General features: G+C 40.8%; 1 protein-coding gene across 1 annotated transcript in view; it reads right to left on the reverse strand.

Moving 5' to 3' along the window:
• The window catches only part of SGK1 (serum/glucocorticoid regulated kinase 1), a 115,423-nt gene extending 88,265 nt beyond the window's left edge, over positions 1 to 27,158 (reverse strand). The window contains exon 1 of the mRNA XM_077144054.1: positions 26,776 to 27,158. Within this exon, the coding sequence (XP_077000169.1) occupies positions 26,776 to 26,844 (69 nt within the window). The 5' untranslated portion in view covers positions 26,845 to 27,158. The remainder of the gene's footprint in view (positions 1 to 26,775) is intronic.
• Positions 27,159 to 27,582: the final 424 nt, after the last annotated feature.

A 27,582-nucleotide genomic window follows, 5' to 3' on the forward strand; every position in this document is an offset into this window, starting at 1 on the left:
AAGCCATAGACCTTAGAGCTCCTCATTGCTGCTTCTGAGAAAGCGTCCACTTCCACTCTAGCTTATTCCTTCAGTCTAGATACTTAGTGTAGAAATCTAGACATCTTTGGGCAAGTGAAGTTGAGCTCCCTGATGAATTTATTTTCCTGTGGGATTGTAGCGAGAAAAACAATTCTTCACTAGATAAACATAAGATTGAGAACTGGATTAAAAAAGCTACTTCTGAAAAAGTATAACAATTATACAAATGACTTCATTTTGTTGGAGTATCTAACCCAACTTTCTGTGTCTCTCAAAACTATGGAGTGAATCTTATGAAAATAACTTGAAAGTCATTCAGTATGGAGGTGACTTAGAAATCAGATATCAGTTCTTCTGAAATATGTATTTTAAACTGTGCCCTACCTACCCAACCCCATGGAACATCATATAAGCACTCACTCACTGAATTTTGCTTTCTACCAGGTACACTTCATGAAACTGCTTGCTACAGCTATTTTTCTACTCTCCAGTGGCTTTGACTGAAATATGGAGCCAATATAAAATATAATTATCATATAATAATAGTCTGTTGCCACTGAAGATGAATATAATGGAGTTCTTCATTTGAACTGAGCCACCTTTTACCTATAATCATTAGTTTTGGGATGGAAATTATGCATGTTTTCAGCCCCTGAAGCTTAGTCACCTTGAAGGATATTGTGTGTATTCCTAACATAATCTTGTTTTTCTTTCTATTCATTTCATTAAATTATATATAATTATATTAATTCAGTAGGATGCAGACTTTGAAATATTTAAACAATCAATTTCTTAAAAGGGAAAGGTATTATTTGATGTCAATCTAAGGAGGAATAATAGCTCTTAGATTTGAGTATATTTTTTACCACTTCCCAATTCTGAAAATCTCCAAGGTGGACTTAATTTTTTGCTCTCTTCCATGTTCCCGGAAATGAAGAGGGTCTTAAAAATATATATGTTAAATTTTCAAAATCTATCATGTTAGGAAAGAAATATTTTAAGTTCATGACAAAGAAAAGTTCACTCACTTGAAATTGGGGTTATTCTAAAATTCAAGTTGCCTTTACATTACTTTTCTAGCTAACCTTGGTTTTCAGACCTTACCTATGCGTATACACTGCCTGCTAAAGAAATGAATCTTGGAATGGAAACTGAATGAGCAAGTCAGGTTATAGCATATAAGTAGGCAAGCAGAAACATATATTAACAGTTTCATCTAAAGAACATCAAAGTTGATTTTCATAGGATCTCTTGTGATCTTCCCAAGTATGTGTTTCCTGAGATAAGGAAATGATAGTCTTGTTTCTTCCAAGCAGGTCAGGAATTTGAGTGGAAATCACCCAGGCTGCCCCTGAACAAGATCCTGGATAAGTGGTTTGCCCTCCCCCACCCCCACAACCCTGTCCCCAAACAGCCCCCTGCCTACCCCCATCCCCTCCGTTTTCTTACCTTCCACTAGGCCAGTGGTTCTCAAACTGCATCACACATCAGGGACACCCAACGGCATTAATGGAGCCCACCCAGAGTCTCAGATTCCATGGCATAGGGTAGCCCAGAATTTTTGGTTTTGTCAACCTCCCAGGTGCAGCTGATGCTGCTGGGCCATAGACCACCTTCTGCCCTAGGCCCTCCTGGACATCTCTCTCCCCCTCAATCAAGAAAGTGTATTGCAACTCTGTCTGGGAATCTCGCTTTCCCCCAACAGAATCACCCTTCATCTCCTGCCTTCAGGGCCAAAGGACCAGTGCCTTCTGAAGCAGCTCTTTACTAATCTGATGAATTCCTTTTCATCTGTGTCCCAAGGTTCAGAAGCATGTTGGTACAGAGGAGGTCACGTCAATGGAAATAGACACATGTCAAGGTCTCTTAATCTCAGCCACTATGGGTTTATGTGTGCATGTGTGTGCATGTGTGTGCGTGTGTGTGTAGTTTCCTAAGCTCTGCACTGCCACGTTAGCTGGTTGCTGCTGAGCGCCTAGGGATGCCTTAGCTGCACTGTGTCTGTGCACTGTGATGGTGGGTGATGGGGGCAGGCAGGTAGTGAGAAGTGTAATGTCTCCCTATCACATCTGCCTAAGTGGCACTCCATGCTCAGAGTTACAAGGTGGAGAACACAGCTCCTTCAGCATCTTGTCCTGATATCCCTTGCAACACGGAGCAGACCTATCCCTTGATCCAGGCTGGGAGAGAGATGCTATCCCATTCCCTGCAAACTCTCAGGAATTCCAGTTTGGAAACTCTCAGGGGTTCACCTAAACACTGTGCTATATTATCAATGACAATCCATTCCTTTATTTATTGCATCATGATTGAAGTCTATTATTTTTGTTAGATGCTTATAAAGACATTAAAAAAAATATACAACGCTCCACACTCTAAGTGAGGACAGAGATGTCTCTATAATGGGAGACAGTTACCTGTGCTGAAGGCCAATAATTTTTTTAAGTAGCATAGAGATGAACTATATGAGAAACAAATATTAAAGTCACTGATTTTGATTGGCTGAGAGGGAGGAGTTGCTAAAAGATTTGCCTTCCAGGGTGGAATGCTCCATTTTACCAGTGGTTTTCTTGAGCGAGTGATGCCACATTCTTTACCAAACCCAAAGGATTGATGCTAATGGACACAGTGGTGGGGAAGGTAAACTAAGACAAGAGGTCTCTTAGGTATCTGCAGATCATAATGAGTAAGTAATCCTGGCAGAAACCTGACCTGCAAGAGAGAATACCTCAGGACATGAGGGATGGCTCAGAAAGTTTCTTGCAGCTTGGAGAAATGAAATCAAGAGAAATTAATTAACTTGCTCAACTTAAGACAAGTACACTGTTGGAGATCAAGTCATGTCCCCCAGAAAGACGTGCTCAAATCTTAATCCTCATCCCTGTGGGTGGGAACCATTTGTAAATAAGGCCTTTGAAGATGCTGTCATTAGTTAAGATGCATTTAAACTGAATGAGGGCAAGCCTTAATCTAATATGGCTAAAGTCCTTATAAGCAAAGGCAATTGGACACAGGAATAGAAGCCAGAGGTAGGAAGCCAGAGAGACATAGCCTTGTCCTGGAAGATAGCCCCTGCCAGAATGCTACAGACTTTGGAGAAAGCAAGGTCTTGCTGACACCTTGATTTTGAACTTCCAGCCTCCAAAGCTGTAAGCCAATACATTCCAGTTGCTTAAGCCAACCAGTGTGTATTATTTATTATAGCGGCCCTGGCAAATTGAGACACACACCTTGGTTATAGTGCAAAGAATATGGTCAATGGAATTTGGCAGGCTGGGATTTGAACTTGGCAGAAGCACTTGCTGTAACTTGTTATGTTACTAAATATTCTGAGCCTAAGCCTCAAGGGCTTCCTCTACCAAATGGGATGCCTTCTAATTGGCTGGGCGGTTGCAAGAACCAAATGATTGTGTGACAGATAATGTGCACCTCATTATATTAGTTTCTTATTTCCTGTCTTTCATCCAGATTGAGGATCAGAACCTAGAACTATGGCCTCCTTGGCTTATTCTTTCTTTATATACAACCTCTCCTCTACCCAGATGATATTACTATTGTTTTTCTCCCTACTCATCATCTTCAGACACCCAGTATAGACAGTATAGTTATTATGAAGATTAATTAAGATAACAGTTGTGAAAACACTCATAAACTATAAAAGGTTAAACAAATGTCTACTATGATTAAATGCTACATTGATGTGCCACAAGACTATTGTGTTTGCTACCAAATACACTAACATTCAAACAACGGACTGGGAGTGTGTTTTGTTTTGTTTTCTTTGGATATTCAGTGCCATATGTAATTAATGACTATGAAATACATTAGATTTCTAAGGGATATAATATCTGAGGTTATTGAACCTGAATTTGATGCTTCTCTCAGCAGATAAGGACTCTTCATCTTAGTAAAAATGAAGTAAAAAATTTCTACCAGGAGCGTCAAGAACAACAGTAAAGGGAATTTTCTATTACTGAGGCCAACAGTGCCCCCAGCACTGTACAATGATCATTTCTTATGCTTACAATGTCTCACAAGACCAACATCATCACCATTTTACAGAAGAAAAAAAAATACTGAGGTTCAGAGAAGTCACTTGATTTGCCTAGGGTCAAACAGCAAGTCAGGTGTAGAACCCAGATCTAACTTCCTTCAAAGCCTATCTACTGCCGCCTGCCTCCGCTCCACAAAATTTGCTGGACCCTAGAACAAACCTACAAGGACATAGTTATCATCGCGTCCATTGTGTGCAATGTTCTGGGCATGCTTTCATAAATGATCTCCAACAAGAAGGTCTTTAAGCTTAGGAATGAATGAAGGGTATGAACATAAGTAAGTATAATGACACGTGCGCTGGTTTGAAGCTATTATGTACCTCAGAAAAGCCATTCCTTTAAGCCTCATTTGATATTGCTGGGTGGGATCTTTTTGATTGTTTCCAGGGAGCTGTGATCCACCCAATTGTGGGCAGCAACTTTTGATTAGATGGTTTCCATGGAGCTGTATCACTATCCATTCACGGTGGAGTTGTTTACTGGAGTCCTTTAAAATGGAACCATTTTGAAAAAAGCTTTTGAACCCACAGAGCCCACACAGCCAGAGATAAGAAAGAAAATGCCCTTGGGGAAGTCATTGAAGAAGCCTGGAGAGAAAGCTAGCAGATGTCACCATGTGCTTTTCCAGCTGAGAGAGAAACCCCAAACATTTCTTGCCTTCTTGAGTAAAGGTATCTTTCTCTGGATGCCTGAATTTGGACATTTTCATAGCCTTAGGACTGTAAGCTTGCAACTTAATAAATTCCCTTTTTAAAAGCCATTCCATTTCCGGTATATTAAATTCTGGCAGCTTACATACTAAAGCATCAGTTATGGTTGAAAGAAGCTCGTTAGCTCTGGGTGCCTGCCGCACCCTCACAGCCTTCTGAGAAAAAATCTGCACCTTGGCCACAATTGGCTGAACCAAAGTTGGGCACCTAGCAGGGAGCAGCCTGCTCTAGGCTGCTATTGCCCTCTGATAGGGGCTAGTATAGAATTCTATTCCAAATCCTTTGATAGTAATCTGATAACATTTTAAAAGAAGTGTGAGGGTAAGGCATTCAAAGAGAATCTTCAGGGGCAAGGTGGAAACTGAGCAGAGCTTTGATAAGCAGGTGGCCTTTCAAGGGACAGGTAGAGACACTGCTACGGGAGCAGACACACCTATGGGAGTGCTAGAAAATAAGCCTGGAGAGATACCAAAACTAAACACCTTGCCAGATGTGTTATGAGTTGAATTGTGTCCCCCCAGTAGATAGTTCAAGTCCAAAGCCCTGGTCCCATGAACATGACCTTGTTTAGAAAGACAGTTACTGCAGATGGAATTAGTTAAGTTAAAATGAGATCATACTGGAGTGGGGTGGGCCCTTAATCCAATATGACTGGTGTCTTAATAAAGAGGAAAGAAGAGACACAGACAGACGCTGAGGAGAAGGCGGAGGCAGAGTGTTGCATCTGTAAGCCAAGGGATACCAAGCATTGCCAGCAACCCTCAGAAGCTGGAATAGGCAAGGAAAGATTCTCCCTAACAGGTTTCAGAGGGAGCAGGGCCCTGCTGACACCTTGATTTCAGATTTCCAGCCTCCAGAATGGTGAGACAATAAATTTCTGTTGCTTTACACCACCACATTTGTAATACTTTGTTGTGGCAGCCCTGGGAAAATGAAAACAGGATGCAGCACATCCTATCTTCATTTTAGATTTTCTAATTGGCAAAGGAGTGTCCCCAACCATTTTATGATGAGAAGTCAGCTTGTTTGTCCTTGAAGGTCCCCTAAGAAAAAGGAGAACAGATGTGAAGGGGAAACATGGGGAGCCTTTATGAAACATAAGGAGAATGGCTAAACCAGAAGCCAGGCTTCTCTTTTCAAAACAAAATAACCCATAAAATTACAGATGCTGGACTGGGAAGCCCTAAATACATTTTTTCCCCTGTACTCAAACCAATTACTATCCTAATAACTGTTTCTCTTTGTTATGTTTTCTATATTCATAATAATTCTCCTTAGACTTAGGTTTCATTATTAAAGAGGACCAAATCAAGAAGCGTAGAAAATGTCCATAAGCAGGAAGCTACATTTTATTCCATCACCCATAAACCATCATCCATAATAATCAGTGTCAGGTTAGCTATCACAGCAGATGTTAAAAACACATAGTAGCTACAAAGACTCTTTTAACATCAGTTTAATTTAAACCCTAATCTCAGATTTTTTTCCTTAGATAAAGCGAGAAACCACAAGGATCTTCTTGCCTTAATGTTCCTTCCATGTGCTGCAATAAAAGTTCTCATTTTGGAAAGAGAGAAAGTGATTGAATCTCCAGTCATGGCTCAGTGTTCACCCCTGTGCTACCACATGCTCCATGCATCAGCCTTGTGGTAGCCAAGGAAAAATGTGTCCCTTTCTCTGAGTCATCCCGCTGTGGAGTTTTGGCTACACATTTCAGATGGAAAGTAGACACTATGCTAAAATTGCAACACACTTCTTAAAAAACCTTCAGAGAAAGGCAATGAATTTAAACAATTATACTGAGCCTTTTCTATGGACAAGCTCATGCGCTCCTTAGTCAAAGGATATACTGTTGAATAAGTCAGCATTCTTTATACAGGATGTGTAGAAGAGCACTGTCCAATAGGAAGATGATATGAACCATGTATATCGTTTTCAATTTCTCAGCAGCCACATTAAATAAAGCAGGAAGAAAAAGATGAAATTAATTTCTGTAATATAATTTAACTCAATATATCCAAAATATTATCATGTTAACATGTAATCCACTTAAAAATTATTAATGAGATATTTCACACTCAGTTTTCTACATTCTAAGTCCTTGAACTTTTCTACATACTAAGTCCTTGAACTTTTCTACATACTAAGTCCACCTCAGTTTGGACTTGCCACCTTTCAAGCACTCAGTATCCAGATGGGATGAGTAGCTCCGTATTAGACAGCCCAAGTGGAAGACGCAAAAGAGATAACAACACACAACTGTAATACAAGCTACATTTAAATTAGAGGGGGGAGGTTTTTATGGAGTAGGAGACATCTGAAATTGATGTTCTGAGTAATGGCTGTGAATTGAGCAAACAGAAGTGGGGAGGCTGAAGGGTGCCATTCGGGCTGAAGGAGCTGTGGGAACAACTTGGGGGAGGAGAATTGCAGGGAATTGCAGCTCATTCAATAAACAAAGCTTCTCATTGTGCTTAAGATGGTGACAGAGCTCTATCAGGAAGACTATAAGATCCTGTCTACTTTATTTTCCATTTCATTCTCCAAACTTATCCCCTGCTCTCAAGCTCTCTGCTCCAGCTTCTCACCTCTATTTGCAACCTCTCCTAAAAGTCCCCACTCTTCCCACCACATATTTGCACATGCAGGGCCCTTCTTGTCACTTGCTTGGAACTTACCTGTTGTGGCTCATGCCTGTGTCACGCACCTAGCAGAGTGCTTGGCACATAGGCAGTTCCCAGTAAGTGTGTTTGATTGAACGAATGAATGGTGGCAGGGAGCATATTGGAAAGAAGATGTGTAGACAGCAAAGAGTTGATTGATATCCTGTTGCCTAGGGTGTTGGGTGCCAACTTTTCTGTAAGGAGTTCTGTGGACAAACCCGTTCTCCACCTGTCACTTGCATGTTAGGATTTATCTGCAGCTCAGCCAAGCGTGGGATAGTTTGGAGTAAGGAGAGAGAGGTGTTGGAGGGCCCTGTTATAAGACCCCTATGAAGGTTCAGGTGAGAATGAATCAGGTCGTGTACTGAACCTGCGTTGAAGGCGATGGATGTGTGCATTAGCATGAGGTACCGCACGAGAGCCAACCGTTGCCCAGAAATCACACTCTCTTAGAGCTGGAAGGAATGTTTTGCCACTTTACAGATGAGGAAAGTGAGACCTGAATAAGTTAATTCTTTCCTTTTAATTGTAATTTAAGATTTCACTACTCTGCACAAATGGATTCCATGACAAAAACATGTACATGTAACCTGTACATGTCACAGGGGAAGGAATCATTTTATAAGCATTAAATTAAGTAGGGATAGGGAAATAGAAGAATAAAAAAAGATGAAAAACATCCCAAATCCATCTGACTTATGAAAGAAATGGCTTTTAAAAATTCTCTGCACTTGACATAACTGACTTTAAAATACTTCAACTGGCCATTTCTCCAATCAAGTGTTCTGATTTAGCAGTCATTTAAATATTTCCTTTTTCTCAGAATGTTAAAAGTACCAATAGATCTTCCCAAGGATTGAAATGTCAAAGGGTTCCCATTTGGCAGAATAAAAAAGACCAGAAGAGTACAGTTAAGTGGCAGAACCACTGTCAAGAATGAATATTCTCTAAGTTGCATATCATCTTAAAAATTAAATGGTGTACCTCTTGCTAGGCTGTGTTCTCAGCTAAACTCCATGTTTACATCTGAGGGTCACAGGAGAAGAAGGTGAGAAGAGGGACAGAATAGTTTCAATATCTGAAGAAAACTAAGCTCTGGTAATTTATACTTTAGAATTTTGATAAATTACGATGGCTTATAATTTGCCAGTTTCGAATGGGTGGTATAATTCTCACTATCTCATTGAAAAAGATTTGTAAAATCTTAAATCCTAAATAATCCTAATAAATTTTACAGCGAATTAAGATGATAATACAAAGAAATATTAGACTTAATATTTTTTGAGTCTTTGCTATTCTCCCAACAGTGGAAACTTTTAGGTTTGAGGCGAACAGAAGTAGTAGAAAATCTGTATTTATCCATTGACCATTACAAAGAAAAGTAACAAAATTCAGCTAGGCTGGATGATTGACACTGTAAAGCCAAAATAGCCTTGATATAAAGTTTTCACTTTATAACCAGTTGTTTTAACATTGTTTAGATCTAACTTTGATATCAATCCTTTAAACCTTAAGGTTTCAAAATAATTACATTAATAAAACTTGTATTTAAATGTCAAAAAAACAGAAGTTAAGGCACTTAGTAAAAAGATTACAATTAGCTTGGAAATCCAAATTGATTAATTTTGAAAATAGAGAAAATCAAACAGTATAAAGCCAAACCCAAGGAAGCATGGATATTAAGGTGATTTGTGGAGACACCAAAGACATAAATCAGACATAATTACCTGATTTTCAAAAGCTAGTCTTTGCTGCCTAAAATGACCTTATATTCCTTGATGCTGCACGGCAGAAAACTGCTTATGTCAAACTGTAGTTTGGACATAGGAAAATAAATAACAGATTGGAAAGAACAATTTGAGACCCTAGTATTCCTCTTGGGGATATCGCCATGGATTATATGGTATGCCCAGGAGGGGCTGGGTGAAGGAAAGGCAGGGGTCCTTGGGAATTTAGCAATATACGTTATAGCAGCTGCACATTTATTTCCACCCACCATGAAATGGATGGCTCCCCCTATAGTAGCAAGGCATATCTGGCCTCCAGCCCCAGCCTATCCTTTGAAAATATAAGTGTCACAGGCAGGCATTTCTGTCTGTATCATCCCCAGTGCCTAGAGCAGTCCCTGGGACTAAGTAGACACTCAATGACTAGCTGTGTGAATGCATGAATGGCTCCTAATGGGTTGCTGTGCTACGAGGGGCTGAGAATTAGCCAATATGAAACAGCCAATGCCTGAGAATATAACAAAGTCAAAGTCACAGGGCTGGCCTCAGGGAGTGTATGTGCACTTGGGGCATTCCAGTATGAAGGTCATTGTACACAGTGGGATCAGGGCCACAGAGGAGGCAAGCTCAGTGCTCAGGAAACGTGCAAGGGGCTTCCAGGCTTGGAGGGCCAGGGAGAACAGCCTTCAAGGGCTCACCTTTAAACCGAGCCCTGACTGAGTGGGTGCTGGCGAGGTCAAGACCATGTAGCTCAAGGTCAAAAGGACATTCCAAGGAGAGAGCCAGGTCCCCTTCCAACAGCGTGGTGAAACCTATGGATCCCTTCTGTTTTGATTTATTCGTGCTGCCAGAAATGCAACATACCAGAAATGGGGCACCTTTTATAAAGGGAATTTGTTGCATTACAAGTTTACAGTGCTAAAACCATAAAAACTTCCAAATAAGGCATCCAGATAAAGATACTTTGACTCAAGAAGGCCAATCTGGGAAGGCATGTTGCTGGCGTCTGATAGTCCTTTGGTTTCTGGTTTCAAACGGCTTCCCTGGGGGCATTTTCTCTCTGAATTTCCAAATGTTTCTGTGTGTGTCACACTCTGAGCTTTTTCCAAAATGTTTCCTCCTAAAGGGCTAAGTGAATTAAGACCCACCTTGAATGGGCAGAGATACATCTCCATGGAAACCACCTAAGCAAAAGGTCCCACATACAATTGGGTGGGCCACATCTCCTTGGAAAGAACTTAAATGAAAAGATCCCACCCAAATAAAGTCTGCCCCCACAAGATTGGACTAGGAAAAAGAACATGGCTTTTCTGGGGTACAGAACAGCTTCAAACTAGCACACCTTCTTAGAATGTAATTTTAATAATTAAAATGAAATACGCAGGAAACCAATTATACTAAACTAATACAGATAGCAAAATATTTTTTGAGAGCCTTTTAGTACTACATGTGCTTCTTTATCAACGTATCAGAGAACAAGGACTAGAGGAGGGCTGATAGCTTAATTTCTCAAGAGTGGTGAGCATAAATGATTGACTGCAGTCCCTTCAGCAACTATCATATACTCTGAGAACAGCTGTGATTTCTATCAGTGACAAAATCACCAGTCCTAGTAATACCACTGTGGTTTGATGCTACATTCATAACTGGAAGAAGTGCTAAATTTCAATGAGAGGTGAGTGGAGACACATAGGTAATTTCTATTCAACCAAGTTTCTAAATTTTGTCCACAGATCTCTTGGGGGGACCAAGAATAGCAGTTTCAGGCCCCTGGGCTTGCAGCAGGATGGTGCAGTTGGGGAAGAGTAAGTCATTCAGCAGGCTTGAAGAATGGAGTTCAGTGGAAGAAAAAGGGGAAGAACGAGAAAGAGAAAGAGATGAGGGCCAGAGAGGGCCCCATCACTGAGGCTTTACATGCAATGCCAACAAATTGGGACTTCATACTGAGAGTCAAGTTCTGATGCATGTTTTTTCTAGAAAGCTCTTCTAGATTGCAGTGTGGATGCCTCCATAGGGTAGACTGGCAGCAGGAGGCCAATTAGGAGGCAGAGGGAGTTGTCTATGGAAAGATGAAGGAAACAGAGCTAGGGAAGTGGCAGTGTGGATGGGTCAATGGGGAGATGAGAGGGGGATTTGTAAGGTATTCACAAATGTTATTTGTAAGGCAGAAGTAGCCAAAGTGAATTCCTTTCTACTCCTAGACCAAAGAATATGACAATGCTGGCCTGAGAACAATGAACTCCATTTTCTGTTTTCTGAAATTCCTACAGTAATAGATGGTCAGCACCAGATGCCCACTGAAAACCTACTCTGATGGCCAGAGAAATGATGTGATGTAATGGAAAGAGAACCTCATATATCATCTGTTGACCTGGGTCTTCCTATCTATGTGATCGAGGAGAAATTTCTTCACCTTTCTGACTCAGCCCCCTCACTGGTAAAGCAAGGCTAAGAATACTTGCATTCCTGAGCTGTGAGATGTGAAGGAGTAAATTCCTGGTACTTTTGTCAGTCAAGTGCCATGAAAATGTTAGCTTTGCTTGTATATTATTATCAATCAATAAAGGGTGGCTAAAATTGTATGACAGTATTTACTAAGAGTTGAAAGGAATTTAAAGAGAGTAATCTGTGCAATTCATAAGAGCTGGACAAGCTTCATGGGCCAAGTAGGACTAGATCTGGGTTTGGAAATATAAGTAGGATTTAGCTGACTGGGGTGGGGAGAGAAGTGTGAGGGAGAAAAGAACATTTCAGGTCAAAAAACAGCAAGAATGAGGGGGTGGAGGCCCAGGGCATTCCTGAGATAATAGAGTCAGAGGGTATGAGGCGTGTGAGAGGTGAGGTTGGGTGTGGTGATGTGTCCAGAGTATGGAGGACTTGAAAAAACCATCCAAAGTGCTTATCTGACTTATAGTAAAACCCATGAATAAAAGAATGGTCCCTGAAACCAGCACTGTGACAATTAAGTGCAACGCACGACCCTTGGCTGGATCTAATAATGCAGGAGAAAAGTCCAAAAGGACATTACTGGGGACATATGAATAAAATCAGAGCCTAGTCTATAAACTTTTAATTTCTTGAACTTGATAACTCTACTCAAGGTAGTTACATAAGTGAATATCCTTGTTCTTAGGAAATGTACATGACCGTATGATGTGTTCAAGTGTCATGAGGGGGATGATCTACTCTCAAATGTTTAGAAGATTAGATGGATAGATAGGTAGAATGAAACCACAAATGTGGCAAATGTTAAAAGTAGGTATATCTGGGTGGAGGGTATATTGGAGTTTTCTGTGTGGGTTTTGTTTTACGTTTGAACTCTCCTGTAAAGTTGAAATTATTTAAAAATAAAAATTTTAAAAAGAAAAATCAAAATAAAATCTTTATTGTACTCTGGCTTTAGTAAACCACTTAAAAAAAAAATTCCAATCTGGAAATACTCAAAGGTTGGATATGTCTGCTTATTCTAGTTTCAAAGAAAGAATTAGGCATTTCTTTTTAACAGGATTTTGGAGCCTCTGGTACTTTTCCAGTCCTGGTGACTTCTTTGTCTTGAGGGAGCTAGAGATGGATGATGTAATTTAAGCCAAAGCATATTAATTAACACCAGCTATTCTAAAGAGAATCTTAATTCTTTTCTAAACAAAATGTTTCTTTAGTTTGGAAAAAAAAAAAGAAACAAAACTATTGGCATCTGAGAGAGGAGGAGAGTTTATTGCCACAAACAACTTCCCTATAACTGTAGGGAAGTCTTTTCCTCTCTGAAAGGCTTGTTTCCCCAGCAAAAGCACACTTCTCTTCCAGAACGCTGCGGCCTCTCCCAGGGAAGGCAAGGCAGGGAAAGGTACAGGAAGAGAAAACAGGGAGAAAGGAATAAAGGAGGCTCTTAAAGGTCTCAAGCTGAAGATGGCAGTGGCTTTTACCAACACGTACATCCTGGAAAAGAGAGAAGGGGAATTTTTTAGGTCTGTTCTGGAAATAACAACAGTGGGACTTGCTGATGAATTGAATGTTCGTCAGAGGAAAAGGTGGAATAATTTCTAGGTTTCTGCATCTAACAAATTAGTAGATGGCAGTTTCCTTTACTGAGATGGGGAAAATTGGGGAAAGAACATAATTAAGTAAGAAGGAGGATCAAGAGTTTAATTTGGGGTATGATTAGTTTAAAGAGTGTGTGAGAAATTTCAATGGAAATATTAAGTACACATCTGGGAACAGGAAAAGGGCGTTCAAAGAACCAACCAACATGGGGAAGATAAATGGGCTGTATTTAAAGCACAGGAACAAATGCATTTATGTGTGTGTGGTAGAAGGCGAGGGGCAGGTGAGAAAGATCAAGAACCAGAGTGAGAGAGAAAAGAGATGGTAAGAGGGAGAGAGGCAAGCTAGCTGAGGATTAACCTGGAATCTCCCCCCCATGGTAGAGGTTGGATAGAGTAGAAGGAACCTAAAGAGAAGTTAAGACAGGAGCCCAGGGTAGGAGGAGAAACTGAAGACCTTGGGGCCACAGCATCTACAACTGAGTTTCCCGGGGAGTGGGCCACAGTGGACATGGCCAACAAAAGCAAATAGAGGATGGGACAGATGGGGCATGACAGAAGAAAGACAGAATGCCAGAGTCCAATCTCAGAGTTAAAGAAAATAAAAGTTGATGAAATGTCTCCTAATACAAGTTTCTGAACCATCAGTAAGAAATAGTTTAGTGAAAGGGGAGCAATAAAAGGATTTTAAAGGTCATTTCAGAGTGTCGATGAGTCACATGAATAATGATTTTGAGTTTCAAATGGATTTCAAGTCTGGACTTGGCATCTGGCAAGACAGATTAGAAAACAAAACTTCCCATTAAATTTATTACATTCAAATAGAAGTTCATCAATAGCTGATTATAGGGTGGAACATAAGGGTTTGGTGTTTTTTTTCCTCCCTCTGTGCTTTGTGCATATGGAACCAAGAAAGCAGAGTTAATTTGGCATTGTTTGATTTAATGAGATCCTGTGGAAATGAAATACCCTTTTGGCAATGAAGGCAGACCTTTGCAGTTGCTCTAGGGACAGTATTTCTAGAAGATAAATTAATTATGTTCACTGGTTCCTAAGCCTCTGGAAACAACTAAATAACTCAATAAAAGTGGGAGCCTGCTGACAGTGCAGAGGTCTTTGGAGAAATGACCTTTAAACAGTAAAATACTAAAGCAAAGAGAATTCAGGGCAGCCAGGAGACCCGAGAACAAAATCACAACTTACACCACAACAGAAAGTTTAGAAAGCAGGCCATAAAACTAGGTCATAATTTGGAGGTATGCTTGATAATATCTAACATGAGTTGTGGGATTAGAATGTACCAGCACTGGCTAAAGGATTTATATGCATTCTGCGCTTCAATCCTCAGACAGCAGGTGTTATAATTTAACCCATTTTACAGACAGGCAAGGTAGTTTAGAACAGTGAGTCTCTTGCCCAGTGTCACAAAGCTAGAAAGTAATGTAGTAAAAGTCCCAACTGGGTTTGTCTGATGCTATAGTAAGAATCCATAAAAGTGAGAAAAAGAAGGGAAGGAAGGGAGGGAGGGAGAGAGGATGAGAGAGAGAGAGAAAAGAAAGAAAGGAAGGAAGGAAGAAAGGGAGGGAGGAAGGAAGAAAGGAAGGAAGGAAGAAAGGAAAGAAAGAAGGAAGGAAAGAAAGAAAGGAAAAAGGAAAGAAAATGTGTCAAAATATTAAAAGGTGATGGATTTGAGTATCTGAGTGGGGGTATGTTGGAGTTCTCTGTATGGGTTCGATATTATTTTTACAACAGCCCTGTAAGTTTGAAATAATTTCAAAATAAAAAGTTTAAAAAAACTAGTTTATAATTTCTCCTACTTTTTGTGTGTAATCAAAAATAATTTTAAAAAGCTTAGATGGATTCAGTACAGTTGGATACAATTTGGAAAATTATGTTTTAGTGGAATAAACAGAAACATTCATACATTTGGATGGTTTCACTTTGCCACTCCTCTCATTGAGAGGTGGAATTTATCACCTCTCCCCTTGAATGTGGGCTGATCCTGTGACTTTTTTTTTTTTTTGGATAAACAGAACGCAGTAGAAGTGACGTGGTATAATTCTGGAGCTTGGCCTGAACAAATCTGCAGCTGCTGTCTGCTGTCTAAGGGACACTTCCTCTTGGAAGATAACAGCCACCCGAGAAGTCTGACCATCTTAAGACCACCATGCTGGGAGGATGCATTGGTGGAGAGAGAGACGGATAGAGACTCCCTGAGGCATCAGACTTGAGAGTGAAGCTTCCTTGGACTTCCTGGTAAAACCCAGCCACCAGCCAAATGCAGACTAGTGAGTGACCTCAGCCAAGGGCACTTGCAGCAGGACTGTGGAGTGAGTCCACCCAGTTCCCTAACCCACAGAACTGTGAGCAAATAGAATGGTTGCTTTTTGGTTACTAAGTTTCAGGTAGTTTGTTAGGCAACATTAGGTAGACTAACTTCAGTACAGCTGGATACCATTTGGAAATTATGCTATAGTTTGATGGGACAAACAGAAAACATTCCCATAGTTTTACTTTGAGTCTTTGTTGCATATTTGAGATAATAAACCTACAGTTAAAAAGCTGACTGTGGTCCAGGGATTAATTTCATCTGATTGGAGGCAAACATAGTCAAGAAGGAAACCCAGGCGAGAAGCACTTGATACTTTTAGAAGGAGATATCTTCTGTGCATGCCTTTTATCATCATAGAGGCATGTTAGCAAGGCAGTGATCATCTACTTTTATATTTGGAATTGGTCTCCGATGGTTGCCTTTTTATTTAGCTCATATGCTTTCTCCCTTACTTGCAAAAACATTGGAAGCAGTTTATAATGAGATTCACATAACAGGAAAGTTAAAAAAAAAAAAAAAAAGCCCACCAAATACAAGGTCAAAACCAAATTCACAAATTGAGGAGTTATGCCCAAAGATTTGTCTAAATTGTTCTGTTCACTGGGATTTACCTTTCAATTTAGCTTTGAGTTTCCTGGCAACTGAGACGAACCTGAAGGATTTTATCAATGCTAAATGTGGTTTCTTTCAGAAAAGAAAAATCTTTAATCTACTGCTTAATGATAGGAGCAGTTTATTATGAGGATCCCTTTATCGAGAACAGTAAATGTTCTCGATATGCTGTAAAGGAATTTAATTTCTATGTGGACTTTTGATTAACTCCCCTCCCCCTCATCCATAGATCAGAGTTTCCTAATTACCTATATTTTATTTGTTTCAATAGTTACTTGTTGATAAGCACCAGGTGCCAGGCCCTGTAGATAAAATGGGAAGTATCAGTAAGCAAAAGAGAGAGAAGGTCTCTGCTGTCACAGAAATCATAGTCTAGAAGGACATTAATTAATATTAAGGACATTAATTAAATAGCCACATCAATATATAACTACAAATTGGCCTGCGCTACAACAACAACAAAAAAGCATGTAAGAGGGTGTCAAGATTCAAATTCTAGGGAAGGATGGGCTGGGGAGAGAGAAGGGATCATATTTCTTATATCCCCATCCCTACCACAATTGTGGACACCTAGAGAGGCTCCATTCATGTTGGCTATTGAGAATGAAAAATTGAATAAAGTTCAACATGAAATGTGAATAAAATCTGAATCTGTTATTTGCAGGATACCGACCTTAGGCTGGGAGGTATCATTAGAAATGTTCATTGCTCTGATCCTTTGGAAAAGAATGAAATATACACTACAACTGGTAACTGCCAAGCTATCAGATTGAGAAAGAAATCACACATTTTGAAATTCCATCTGATTGGGATGCGATCTGAAGGGATAATCTCAAATGCCTGATTTGAAGTGTTCTTTTTGTGGGAAAAGACTGATTATCAGCGATGGTTTCATCATCTTATTAGTGGCAATGCAGAAAAGGTGTGGGCCTTTTTACGTAAGAGTTGACGAACAGGCAAATAAATTAGATAAGACTGCTTTGCCAAAACTGATAGCTGAGGCCCTGCACACAGTGAACCCAGTTCTAGTTGTTACAATGTAACATTTAATCTTTGAGGTTTACTGGTTGAAAGCAAAAGCAATTACATTGACGTTCATTGTGGAGATTTATGAGGGAGAAATTCATTTACGGATCATTATTATTTAGTTGCAAGCTCCTAAATACTACACTACACATCCTATCAGCTACTGAGCTCCTTAAGCTTTATTAAATAATATTCAGGGCTAATTTTTTATTCTTGTCTGCTAAACCTTTCTGTTTCATCTGCCAATCAATAATGTTATAGACGATCTGTAATATTTGATGTTTTCTATAATCTACAATTTTAGCAAAGTTAAAAATTGTATCTTAGAGTCCCTCTTGTTGGGGCTGTTCCAGTTCAGATATAAACAGAGCTTCAACGGTCAGGAAAGGAAATGCCTCAATTTTCCAGTGAAAATCAGAATCAGAGACATATTCCAGAGGTTCTTTTTTTTTTTTACTTTCTACCCAAAAGATGGATTAGAAATTCCATAATTTGCCTCCATGAATTAAATGTCATAGAAACACTCTCTGATATCTCTTAACTTCTCAAACTTTATAATTCCATTAACCACATTTCTCTAGTAAATCATTAATGTATTCATTCATCTTTTCTTTTTAATCATAGTGAATCAGATGGAAATAAATGGATGATCATAAATTAAGCCCCTAGTTTCTTACAACTGTTTCTTCCTTTTAATTATTTACATTTAGTACTGTAAAACTACCACACTCATCATCAAAATAGAACCCAGTTTAGAGCTCAGTGCTCAAATACAGTTTCTACCGAGCTTAACCACACAAAAATGGATTTCATTACCTGCTTTTGAATATATTGATTCATTAAAGTCTTAGCTTCTTATTTTTTTGTGTGTGTTTTTTTCTTTGTTTTTATTTGTTAGAGTGCCAAAGCATTCTTGAAGCAAGGAAAATCACTCCAAGATGTGATTATAAGTTCTTACCACTTCTCTTCATCAGTACCCTCTCTATAGAATTAGGTAATGATACTAGAATTATATGTGATGCCTCCTCCCCAACTCTCTGATTAAATTGCTGTTAGTGATTCTTTAAACAAATATTATTAATGTCTATATGTACCAAGTGCTGGGCTACTCACACAGAGCTAAGAGCAAGTAGGACAAAATCCCTGTCCTCGGGAAGTTTATATTCTAGGTCTCCAAGAAGCCAAATGAGAACCCTAGAGAGGGTCCATTGGGCGTGTCTTTACGGACATTTGTACCGCTCCACTCTCAGGTTTCTTACTTGGGCTTACACTGGTCTTTTCAATTACCCTGGAAGCCATCTCCTCTTAATTTTCCTTCCCATAATTTTCCCATGATCGAACCCAAATAATTATTGGTCCAGAAAGAGGTAGTGTTCAAAAGAAATTTGGTCAATTTCCAGAAAGCTCAATCTATAGGAAAAAAATCATTACATTCGAAGATAATAAACATTGAAAATAAACATTCTTGCTTATTTTTCATTCTCTAAACTATTCGCTTTAGTGTTTTCTGCCACTGGGCGTTACTGGTGCCCTAGAGAGACTTGCATCTTCATATATTTTAACTCTTTGGGAACTCTTCCCATCTTGCTATTTATAGATACTAAACTAGGACCTAAAAATCTCAGAGTTGCCAAGAAGTTCACTGAGGCCCTGTGAGCATCTGAGGTAGGATAGGATTCCTCTGTTTTCCATGGGGTGCGAGTTAGGGGTACTTTTTAAAAAAATAGTGGTATAATATACACAGCATAGATTTTGCCAATTTAACCACTTTTAATGCACAAGTCAGTGGTATCAATTACATTCACGATGTTGTTCAACCACTACCACTATCTGTTTTCACACTTTTCATCATCCCACCAAATGGAAACTCAGTACCTATTAAAGCAGTAGCTCCCAGCAAAGTCTTCTCCCTGGCTTCTGGTCACCTCTAATCTACTTTCTGTCTTCATGAATTTGCTTATTCTAGATATTTCATATAAGTGGAGTCATACAGGATTTATGCTTTTAGGCTGCCTAATTTCACTAGGCATAACATTTTCAAGGTTCAATGATAATGTAGCATAAGGTGTATTTTATTTTAGGCTTTTCTCTCTCTTTTGCCTTGACCTGACCTTATTCTCCCAAGAATTCCACAGAGAGAGAAAAAGAGAAAGGAGAGAAGAACATGTCCTATCATTTCCCAAGTGGCAGATGGCACTTTGGGTGAGTTCCCTAACCTAGGAAAGGAAAAGAGACGTAGACTTTAGAAGTAGCTGCGTGGACTCTTCCCAGAAAAATGTTTCAGCAGACTCTGAAGAGCGATTAGAGTAGGGTTTTGGCAGTTTGCACCACTGACTCTTCTTGCACCTGGCTACACCCTGATTTTCATTGCCCTTTGTTGTAAATACCTGGGAAGTCACTTCAGAATGCTATAAAGAAACAGGTGTGAGAGTAAACAAACTGAAACATTAACCCCATCTCCAAATGCCTGGCATTAGAGGAGCATGCCAAAGCACCTGCCTTGTTCTCTGCTTTTTCTATTTTCCTCCTCCTCCCACACGCCATTTCTCTTTATAAATTCGCCAGCATCACTATGGGGCCCCGCAGAGAAACCCGGCCACATGCAGGGTGAGCTTACCCTTAGCCCTGGGACAGGAGTAGGCTGCTGCCACTGTCCTGCTCATCTGGAGGCCAGAAGGACGGGGTGACACCAAGGGTTGGAGCACTTTGTCTTGCCAACAAAAAGAGTGCAGATCCCTAGAGAGACATTTCGTCTAGCCCAAGTCCTTTGGAGGAACCGTTTGCTCAGGACCTTATTTTCTTAAACCCCATGGAAGGGAAAAAAGTCCTTATCCTTATGCTAATGAGGAGTCAACAACTCCACATCCAAACTTGCTAGAAGCTAAGACTCTGGTTAGTTGGTTAAGTGGGGAAGCGTCTCCTTATCTGCCAATGTAAAGAATGCTGACGCTTACTATCGATCTCTTTGGATTTACTTCTAAAGTACTAACCGGTATCTATTATGAAAAACTCACATTTTATAAATATGCTTCCACAACATTTCCTTGAGTGAACTCTCTTTAGCTTGACCTAAATTACCAATTAAACTTTTCCACTGATCCACTGCAGTTCTTCTCCTCCTGCTTTTGTAATCTGAAATCTCCTGCCTAGGACATGTGCTTCCATGACTTCTCCCCCATTTTGGCTGTGCTTTACCTTATTAAGTGCTCACAGATCAAACAGTATGGGAGCACTCAGAACATTTCTTACTCTGGTAGTATATGTAACACCAACACTTCAACACCTGTTCTTGAAACAATAGAACTTTCATGGAAATCTGCTACACTTTCCATTCAACACTTTCCATTCAAAGCATTTCCCAAGCACTGTAGTGCAGTAAGAACTTAGCTCTCCTAGAGCTCTAGGAGAGGCACTGAGGCCACCTCTACTGCAAGAGAAGGGCTCTAGCCCTAACCTGCCCTAGGGAACAGCAATTCCCCAGCTCAGTCAAACCCAGCCGCAGAGTTCACCCAGTCCCAATCCCTCTGATTTGGTGGTATAAGTGGGAAAGGCTTCTTGAGTTCAAACTCTTCTTTACACTCTGTGGCTCCCAAGACCACACTGAAAAATGAAAGGAAAAAAACCACTGAAAGATGTTTTTAGGTTTCTGCCTGGGAGACTACCTGATGTAGATACTGTGTTGGATGCTGAAACTAGTGATTTAGACCAAGGTAAATGAAAAGAGGTAAGTGAATGAACACTCTGCCTTGCTTGGCCTGTCGGGAGGAGCATTACAGGAGAAGAGAAGTGGTGGTGTGGTCACTGGGTCAGCCAACAAGCTGAAGTTGAGGTTCCAAAGAACCTGCCGTCACATAAGGGATAGTGACAACTTGTCTTTGAACCTGATTGAGATTGTCAGTCTTAATTTATATATAATCCATATCTAAACATGGAGACAACTAAAATGCTTTAGATTCTTAAAGCATTACTCTGTTTCAAGAAAAGAGGAAGAGAAGACAACGATGATTTTGAGTGAAGCTAATTAAGGGATTCACTCACTCATTTATTCACACTGTCATTTAGCGAATATGGGTTGACAAGTAGGGTATGATGTAGTGAGCAGGTAAGTGGATCCCTATCCTTAAGGACTCTCTGGAAGCCCTGTGGGAGCTACAGGCAAGTAAACAGTCCTAATATTACAGCCGGGCATCACTGGGTGCTGTGCTGTGCAGTGGGAGCCCACACAGGAAGGGCTCCAGCAGCTCAGATTTTAGGTAGACACCCTTAGAGTCCCCAGGAATCTCCAGGAAGGATGATCAAATTTATCTTGGGAAAAAGACAGACTTCTGATCTGTTGGAAAGCATATCCACTGCCCATGGAGTCACTTGGAAATATGACTCCCTTACTCTTCAGAGCTGTGGCAAAAATAAGATATAATCCTCTCTGGCTTGTGTCCACAAGTGCCGTTTCCAACCAGGGAGAGCCAGGCATGTGGCAGTGCCGGCCGCCCTGGCCCCGGCAGCAGGCTAGAGCCATGCAAGTGAATAGACGGGTCTTGCTGATGCCCACTGCTGAGTTAGAATTCTGGCTCCACCACTTAACAGCTCTGCAACCTTGGACAAGTTACTTAACCTCTCTGACCCTCCATTTCCTTGGCTAGAAGATGGACATAATGGGAGTTATTGTGAAGATCATATGAATAAAGTGTTTTGAACAGTGCTTGACCTGAAGCACTCGATAAATGCTAGCCCTCTGGGGAGACATCAAGAATTTTGCATAAGAAAAGGGCCTTTGTTATCATTCCAATTCTGATGCATTAAGCAGACATAATAGAAGGATAACGGCAAACAGAAGGCACAGAGTTGGAGTTTATGGACTCAGGGGAGGACAGCCACTCCAGGGGAGCTTAATTTCATTTCTCTGCTCTGCTAAGCATCCTGAAACCCTTCGTTTTGTTCCCCTGGGGTGGGCATACCTTCTCAGTTCTCGGATTGCAAACCCTGGAAGGTTTAACAATCCAAGAGGGTGTAGAGGTTAAGGACATTGGCTCCAGAGTCACGTGCTTAGATCCAAATTCTGACTCTACTATGAGTAGCTGTAGGGTCTAGGGGATGTTCCTTGACCTCAGTTTCCTCATCTGTGAAGTGGGGATAATAATGACTTCCCCCATGTTTTGAGTGTGTGAGTACTTAAATGTGTTAATAGGCTTAAGAACAGTGCCCAGCAATATTGGTGCTATATAAACAATAGTTATTGCTATAAAATCATTGTTACCATAGAACAATGTAAGGAATTGTTCAAATACACTTAATCATGACATTCTGAGTCAATACAGAAGTGCCTTGTCAAAGCTGGTAGTCACTGGGCAATCAGTTCTATGGAGACAAAGCTGTGTTTTGTTCCCACTCCTTTCTGAAAGAATGAATGAATCAGGTGTGACGCTTTATTGACAATATAAGGCAGAGGAAAGTGCACGAAATCTGGAAGTGGAAACTCCAACCTGAGGCCTGGCAGCTCGAGTCCGTGATTTTCCAGCAAGACACTTGGTTTCCTCATCTTTAAAATGGGAAAGACGAATTAGAGGATTTCTAAGGGACATCCAAATCCAAAATTCTATTTGTCTAGATACCCTTTGAAATTTTTGTAAAAGAATATTATCGCGAATATAGAAGTCTTTTGTAGACCTTGTATATTTACAAAAACGATTATCAAGTTGAAGACAACGCCTTTTGTTTGTGTTTTGTGAGTCATTATGTAAAAATTTGAACCCTGGACTGGGACAAAATCAACCCATCCCTTTTCAAGCTCTTGGATTGTGAGGACAAGACTAACAAGGACATTTTCCATTCATTTAAATGAATTGTTGGAGACTAAAAATAAAACCTAATCCATAGGCATCTCATGCTACCTAATCATCAACACATAGAGAATGAAAGTAGAACTCCTATTTTGTTTAGTTTAGCACTTCTCAGCTAAATGAAATTAAGCTGGTCTGGTTGAGCTCTTAAAACTTGAAGGTGGAAAACATAAATTCTAAGGATTTTGTGGAACTAGCATCGGGTCTGTGTCTTTGGATTGTGTTCCTAGAAGCTGTTTCCAGGTTGCTTCTAGTCGCTGCAATGCCTAAAAGCTAGACCTGGGGAGGGCTCCGTGCTGAGGTCTGTCTACTTTTAAGGGTTTTATTAACTGAGTACATATATATGTGTATACATTCATATGGAAAAAAAAGACAGTTCTGGAAAAAACAAAGGAGGGTGGTTTGAAATAAAAAGTCTGTGTTAAAGATAGAAGTTTGCAGTAAAATAAGGTTTAAATTTTAGCTCTGCTACTTTTTATTTTATATTTTTTATTGAGAAATCTTCAACACATGTGGTCCATACATGGTGTAAAATTAATGGCTCACAATATCATCATGAAGTTGTGTATTCATCACCATGATCCTTTTTAGAATATTTGCATCACTCCAGAAAAAAAATAAAAAGAAAAAACTCCTATGTCCCATAGCCCTTACACCTCCCTCTTTTCAATCTACCTACTTTTTTTTTTTACCCTTAGTCCCTTCTTATTTATTTATCTGTCTATTTATTTTCCTTATTTTTTACTCATCTGTCCACACCCTGGATAAAAGGAGCATCAGACACAAGGTTTTCACAATCACACAGTCACAATGTAAAAGCTATATCATTATACAATCACCTTCAACAATCAAGGCTATCGGAATACAGCGCAACAATTTCAGGTACTTTCCTTCAGTCACTCCAATACAGTATGAACTTAAAAAGGATAGCTATATAATGCATAAGAATAACCTCCAGGATAACCTCTTGACTCTGAGATGTATCAGCCACTGAAACTTAATTTTTTCTAATTTCTCTCTTCCTCCTTTTGTTCAAGAAGGATTTCTCAGTCCCATGATACTGGGTCCCGGCTCATCCCGGGACTTCTTTCCCAAGTCTGCTAGTTTTTAGCAATGACCTTGGGCACATAGTTTAACCTCTCCAACCCACATTTTCCACAGCTATTAGCCGTTCTTACTTTGTAGGGTTACTGTGGGGAATAAACACGATTGATATATGTAAAGTACTTGCCCACAGTGCCTGAAGCACGGTCAGCGTGCAATAAATCATGGCTAGGCTCACTTGCCTAAATGAATGAACTGTGGACAGTTACAAGGACAGAGAATCTATCTTCTATTTTTATAAGTTCGTGATGCTGTCCTTGGAATGTCTCTGAGGCCTTGGAAGCAGCATTTAAGCTTCCTGACACCAAAATTTGGGTTCAAACCTCAGTCTTTTTAGTGAGCCCTAAACAAATGTCTATGCTTCCTCCTTCCCAATCCCACCCCAAGGTCTGTTCACCAAGATGTGGGCACAAGACAAAGGTTCACTTTGTAAGACTGTCTAGCTAGGTTAAAAATAAATTATGCAGAAATGTGTGGAACTTCAACAATAGAATATAGGAAAAATGGCTTATTCTTTGCTGAAAACAAAGGCATTATATAGTCTATGAATATGTATGTAAATGTATGGAATGGGTCTGGACAAAATAGGAACAGAGAAAAGAGGAAAACTGGGGGAGGTAGGGGGTACTGAGGTATGGCTTCAATGTTTTACACACCAATTTAAATATTAGTTGTGCCGTTAAAAATCTAACAAATAAAGCAAAACACAAGACAAAGTCATGGTGCAAATGGAAATGAACTTTTAGAAGAGAGAACTGTGGAATATGCCACAGTCAACAAAAATTAAGGAAGTTATCCTTGACTTTCAATGAGTCGATGATAAGAGGCGCCGGCTTGGTTGACCCTCCTTGAAGAGCTGCCTGCAGGGAGCAGAGGCAAGGGGGGTTCTGATCCAACCCAAGCAACCCAAAAACCCAGGTCAGAGACCAATGAGGCCTTCTGCCAGTTATCTTACTGTAAACTTCTTTCACTCCCATATACTCAGACATCAGTACACTGGCTTGTCCTTATTTGCAAAATCCAAGGCACCAACTGAAGGCTCCTGATAAATTATGCTTTTAAGCAGAATACCAGATGGTTAATTCAATTTCTATTAGTACGTTTCCAGAGCAAAGAAAATAAGAGACAACTTAAAAAATCTACTTGAGAGCTCCTTGGTTGATTCAGGATACCAATAAATAAATAAAAATAGATTCGAGGGTTTAAACTAAAAGAAGCACTTGAGGAATGGGCTGTGGCCTTTTTATCAGCAAAACATTTATTTTCCATTGTAAATTTGTTTGCACAAAGGGACTTCCTCTTGGAAAGAAATGTTTTGGCCACAGGGACAAATTCATAAAGACCGTGGCGTCCTATGGAGTTGCACCAACTCGGGCTCTGCCAGCGAGAGACATTGCCTGGTACCCCCATGATGCAAGCTATGGTCAGGACTGGGGAGGGAGGTGCGTATGTTTCTGTTGCTTTTTATGCACATGTTTGGGTCCACGGGCTTTGGGGAAGATTGGGCTTTCCTGATGAGAATTCAGTCAAAGGCAGAGGGCTGCCAGGGTTTCCAGCCCTGCCTCTGACTGGCCCATGTGGTCCAGTACAGCCTGCATTTCTCTGTTCTGCTGGTGGGGTAAGGGAAGGCGCAGTGCAGAAAGGGCCTGAATGGAGGGAAGGAGGCATGAATGGAGAGAACCATTTTGATGGAATGACCTTGGGCTATTAAACAGGACTGGGGCAGCTGGGGGCTGGAAGAGGTCGGTCGCTTAAGAAGCAGGTTCCATCAGACAGTCTGTCATCAGTCCCTGAACAACCATTTATCTCCTATCTTCCTCTTGTGCAGATTTATGTAATCACCAGTGTTATTATCACAATGAATTAGTTTATTGCTGAAAAAAAAAGAAAAACTTTTTTTTGGCCATTTACAACCAACGTCATATTATTAAGGAAAAACAAGGAATTAAAGAACTAACATATACAGCAGCCTAACCCTGAATTATCACTCAAATCCAAGACCACCCACGGCTCTCTCTTCCCAAAAGAAAGGCGCTCATACCAGCCAAAACTGAAGCAACTTGAACCAGAGGCTTTAAAACACTGGATTCCACCATTTCTGCAAAAGGTCACTCTAGTTCTTAGCTCTTTATGGCATAATTAAAGACGCAGCAAAGTATTGGCTGGATGAATTTGGGAAGCCAGAAGCTACAGCTTCTGACGAATGAAGATGATAATGCAGCACTCGAGAGTGAGTGAACGAAAGATGCGGAAAAAGTTGAACCTTTCAAAGAGGAGAGGAGAGACAGGGCGGGAGCCAGCTACGGAATTAGTCCCTGAGGAATTTACAAGCCAGACTGTATTCGGTCCAGTTCCGTTTTAAAGCAGCCTTGGAATCCTGATTCTAATTGAGAAATTGCCCTTCTCAGCCCAAAGTCTCCTTAAACATCCCAGCCCAACCCCCTCCACCCCAGGCAACTCCTCCAAAACTCCCCCTCCCACAAATTTGCATCCCGGCAGGTGTATTTCCCTGCTTGATCACTTCTATTCAGGAGCACAGCGCAAATTAAGGGTTTGCCAACCAAGCCCAGAGACTGACCTCTGGCAAGTGTTCAAAACACTTAAGAGGAGAGCAGAAAACAAAAGAAGCAAACCAAACCTGTCCTTACCCGCTTCTTAAAAAATTGGAAGGCTGAGCATTTCTTGACTGGGAATCCATTCATGTCTTTGTTTACCATTTTCCGCAGGGGGAGTTCACAGTTACGGATGCAGGGTGGCGCCGGCTCGGTGAGTGCCTCTGTTTCCCCGGTGTCCCCTCCCCGGGGACAGTTCACGAAGCGGGATGGAGAATCTAGCGGGGCTCGGCTCTGCACTCACATCCTGCAGCACCAGCTACCGCAGCAACCCGTCCTGGCTTTCAGTTGCCACCGGCAGTGGGTTTTCTCTTTCCATCGTTGCTCTGAAACAGATGCATCCCGGCTCCAGGATCCCGGGCCGGCGGGCCGGATGCAGCACGTCTCCGGGGAGATGCTCCAGCTGCTCCCCAGCGGGAGAGAAGAGTCTCCCCAGCCCCCAGCTACCTAGGCTGCGCGGCGGGGAGCCGCCCGCTCTTCTCCAGGTGAGGCGCTTCTGGAGGCTGCTCGAGACCGGAGCTGTTTTTGATTGTGCAAGTTCCAGTGGGAGCTGTAGTTAAGCAGCTGGGAGAAGGATTAAGACGGAGCTGAAGCCAGAGGGAGGGAGAGCGAGCCGCGCCAGAGAGGCAGAAGGAGAGAGAAAGCGGCGCTGGAAGAAGCAGCGATTCATGAATATCTGAGCAGGGGATGGAGAGAGGACACAAGCGCAGGACCAACGAGGAGGCAGTTGACTCCCCTCCGGAGGGTTTTTTTCATAGCTGCTGCTTTTCATTTATTTATTTATTTATTTATTTATTTGGTGCTAGGACCATTCAGATCAGAGTTTCGTCTGAAAGATAGTTT

The sequence above is a fragment of the Tamandua tetradactyla genome, chromosome 25, assembly GCF_023851605.1.
Source record: "Tamandua tetradactyla isolate mTamTet1 chromosome 25, mTamTet1.pri, whole genome shotgun sequence".
NCBI lineage: Eukaryota > Metazoa > Chordata > Mammalia > Pilosa > Myrmecophagidae > Tamandua > Tamandua tetradactyla.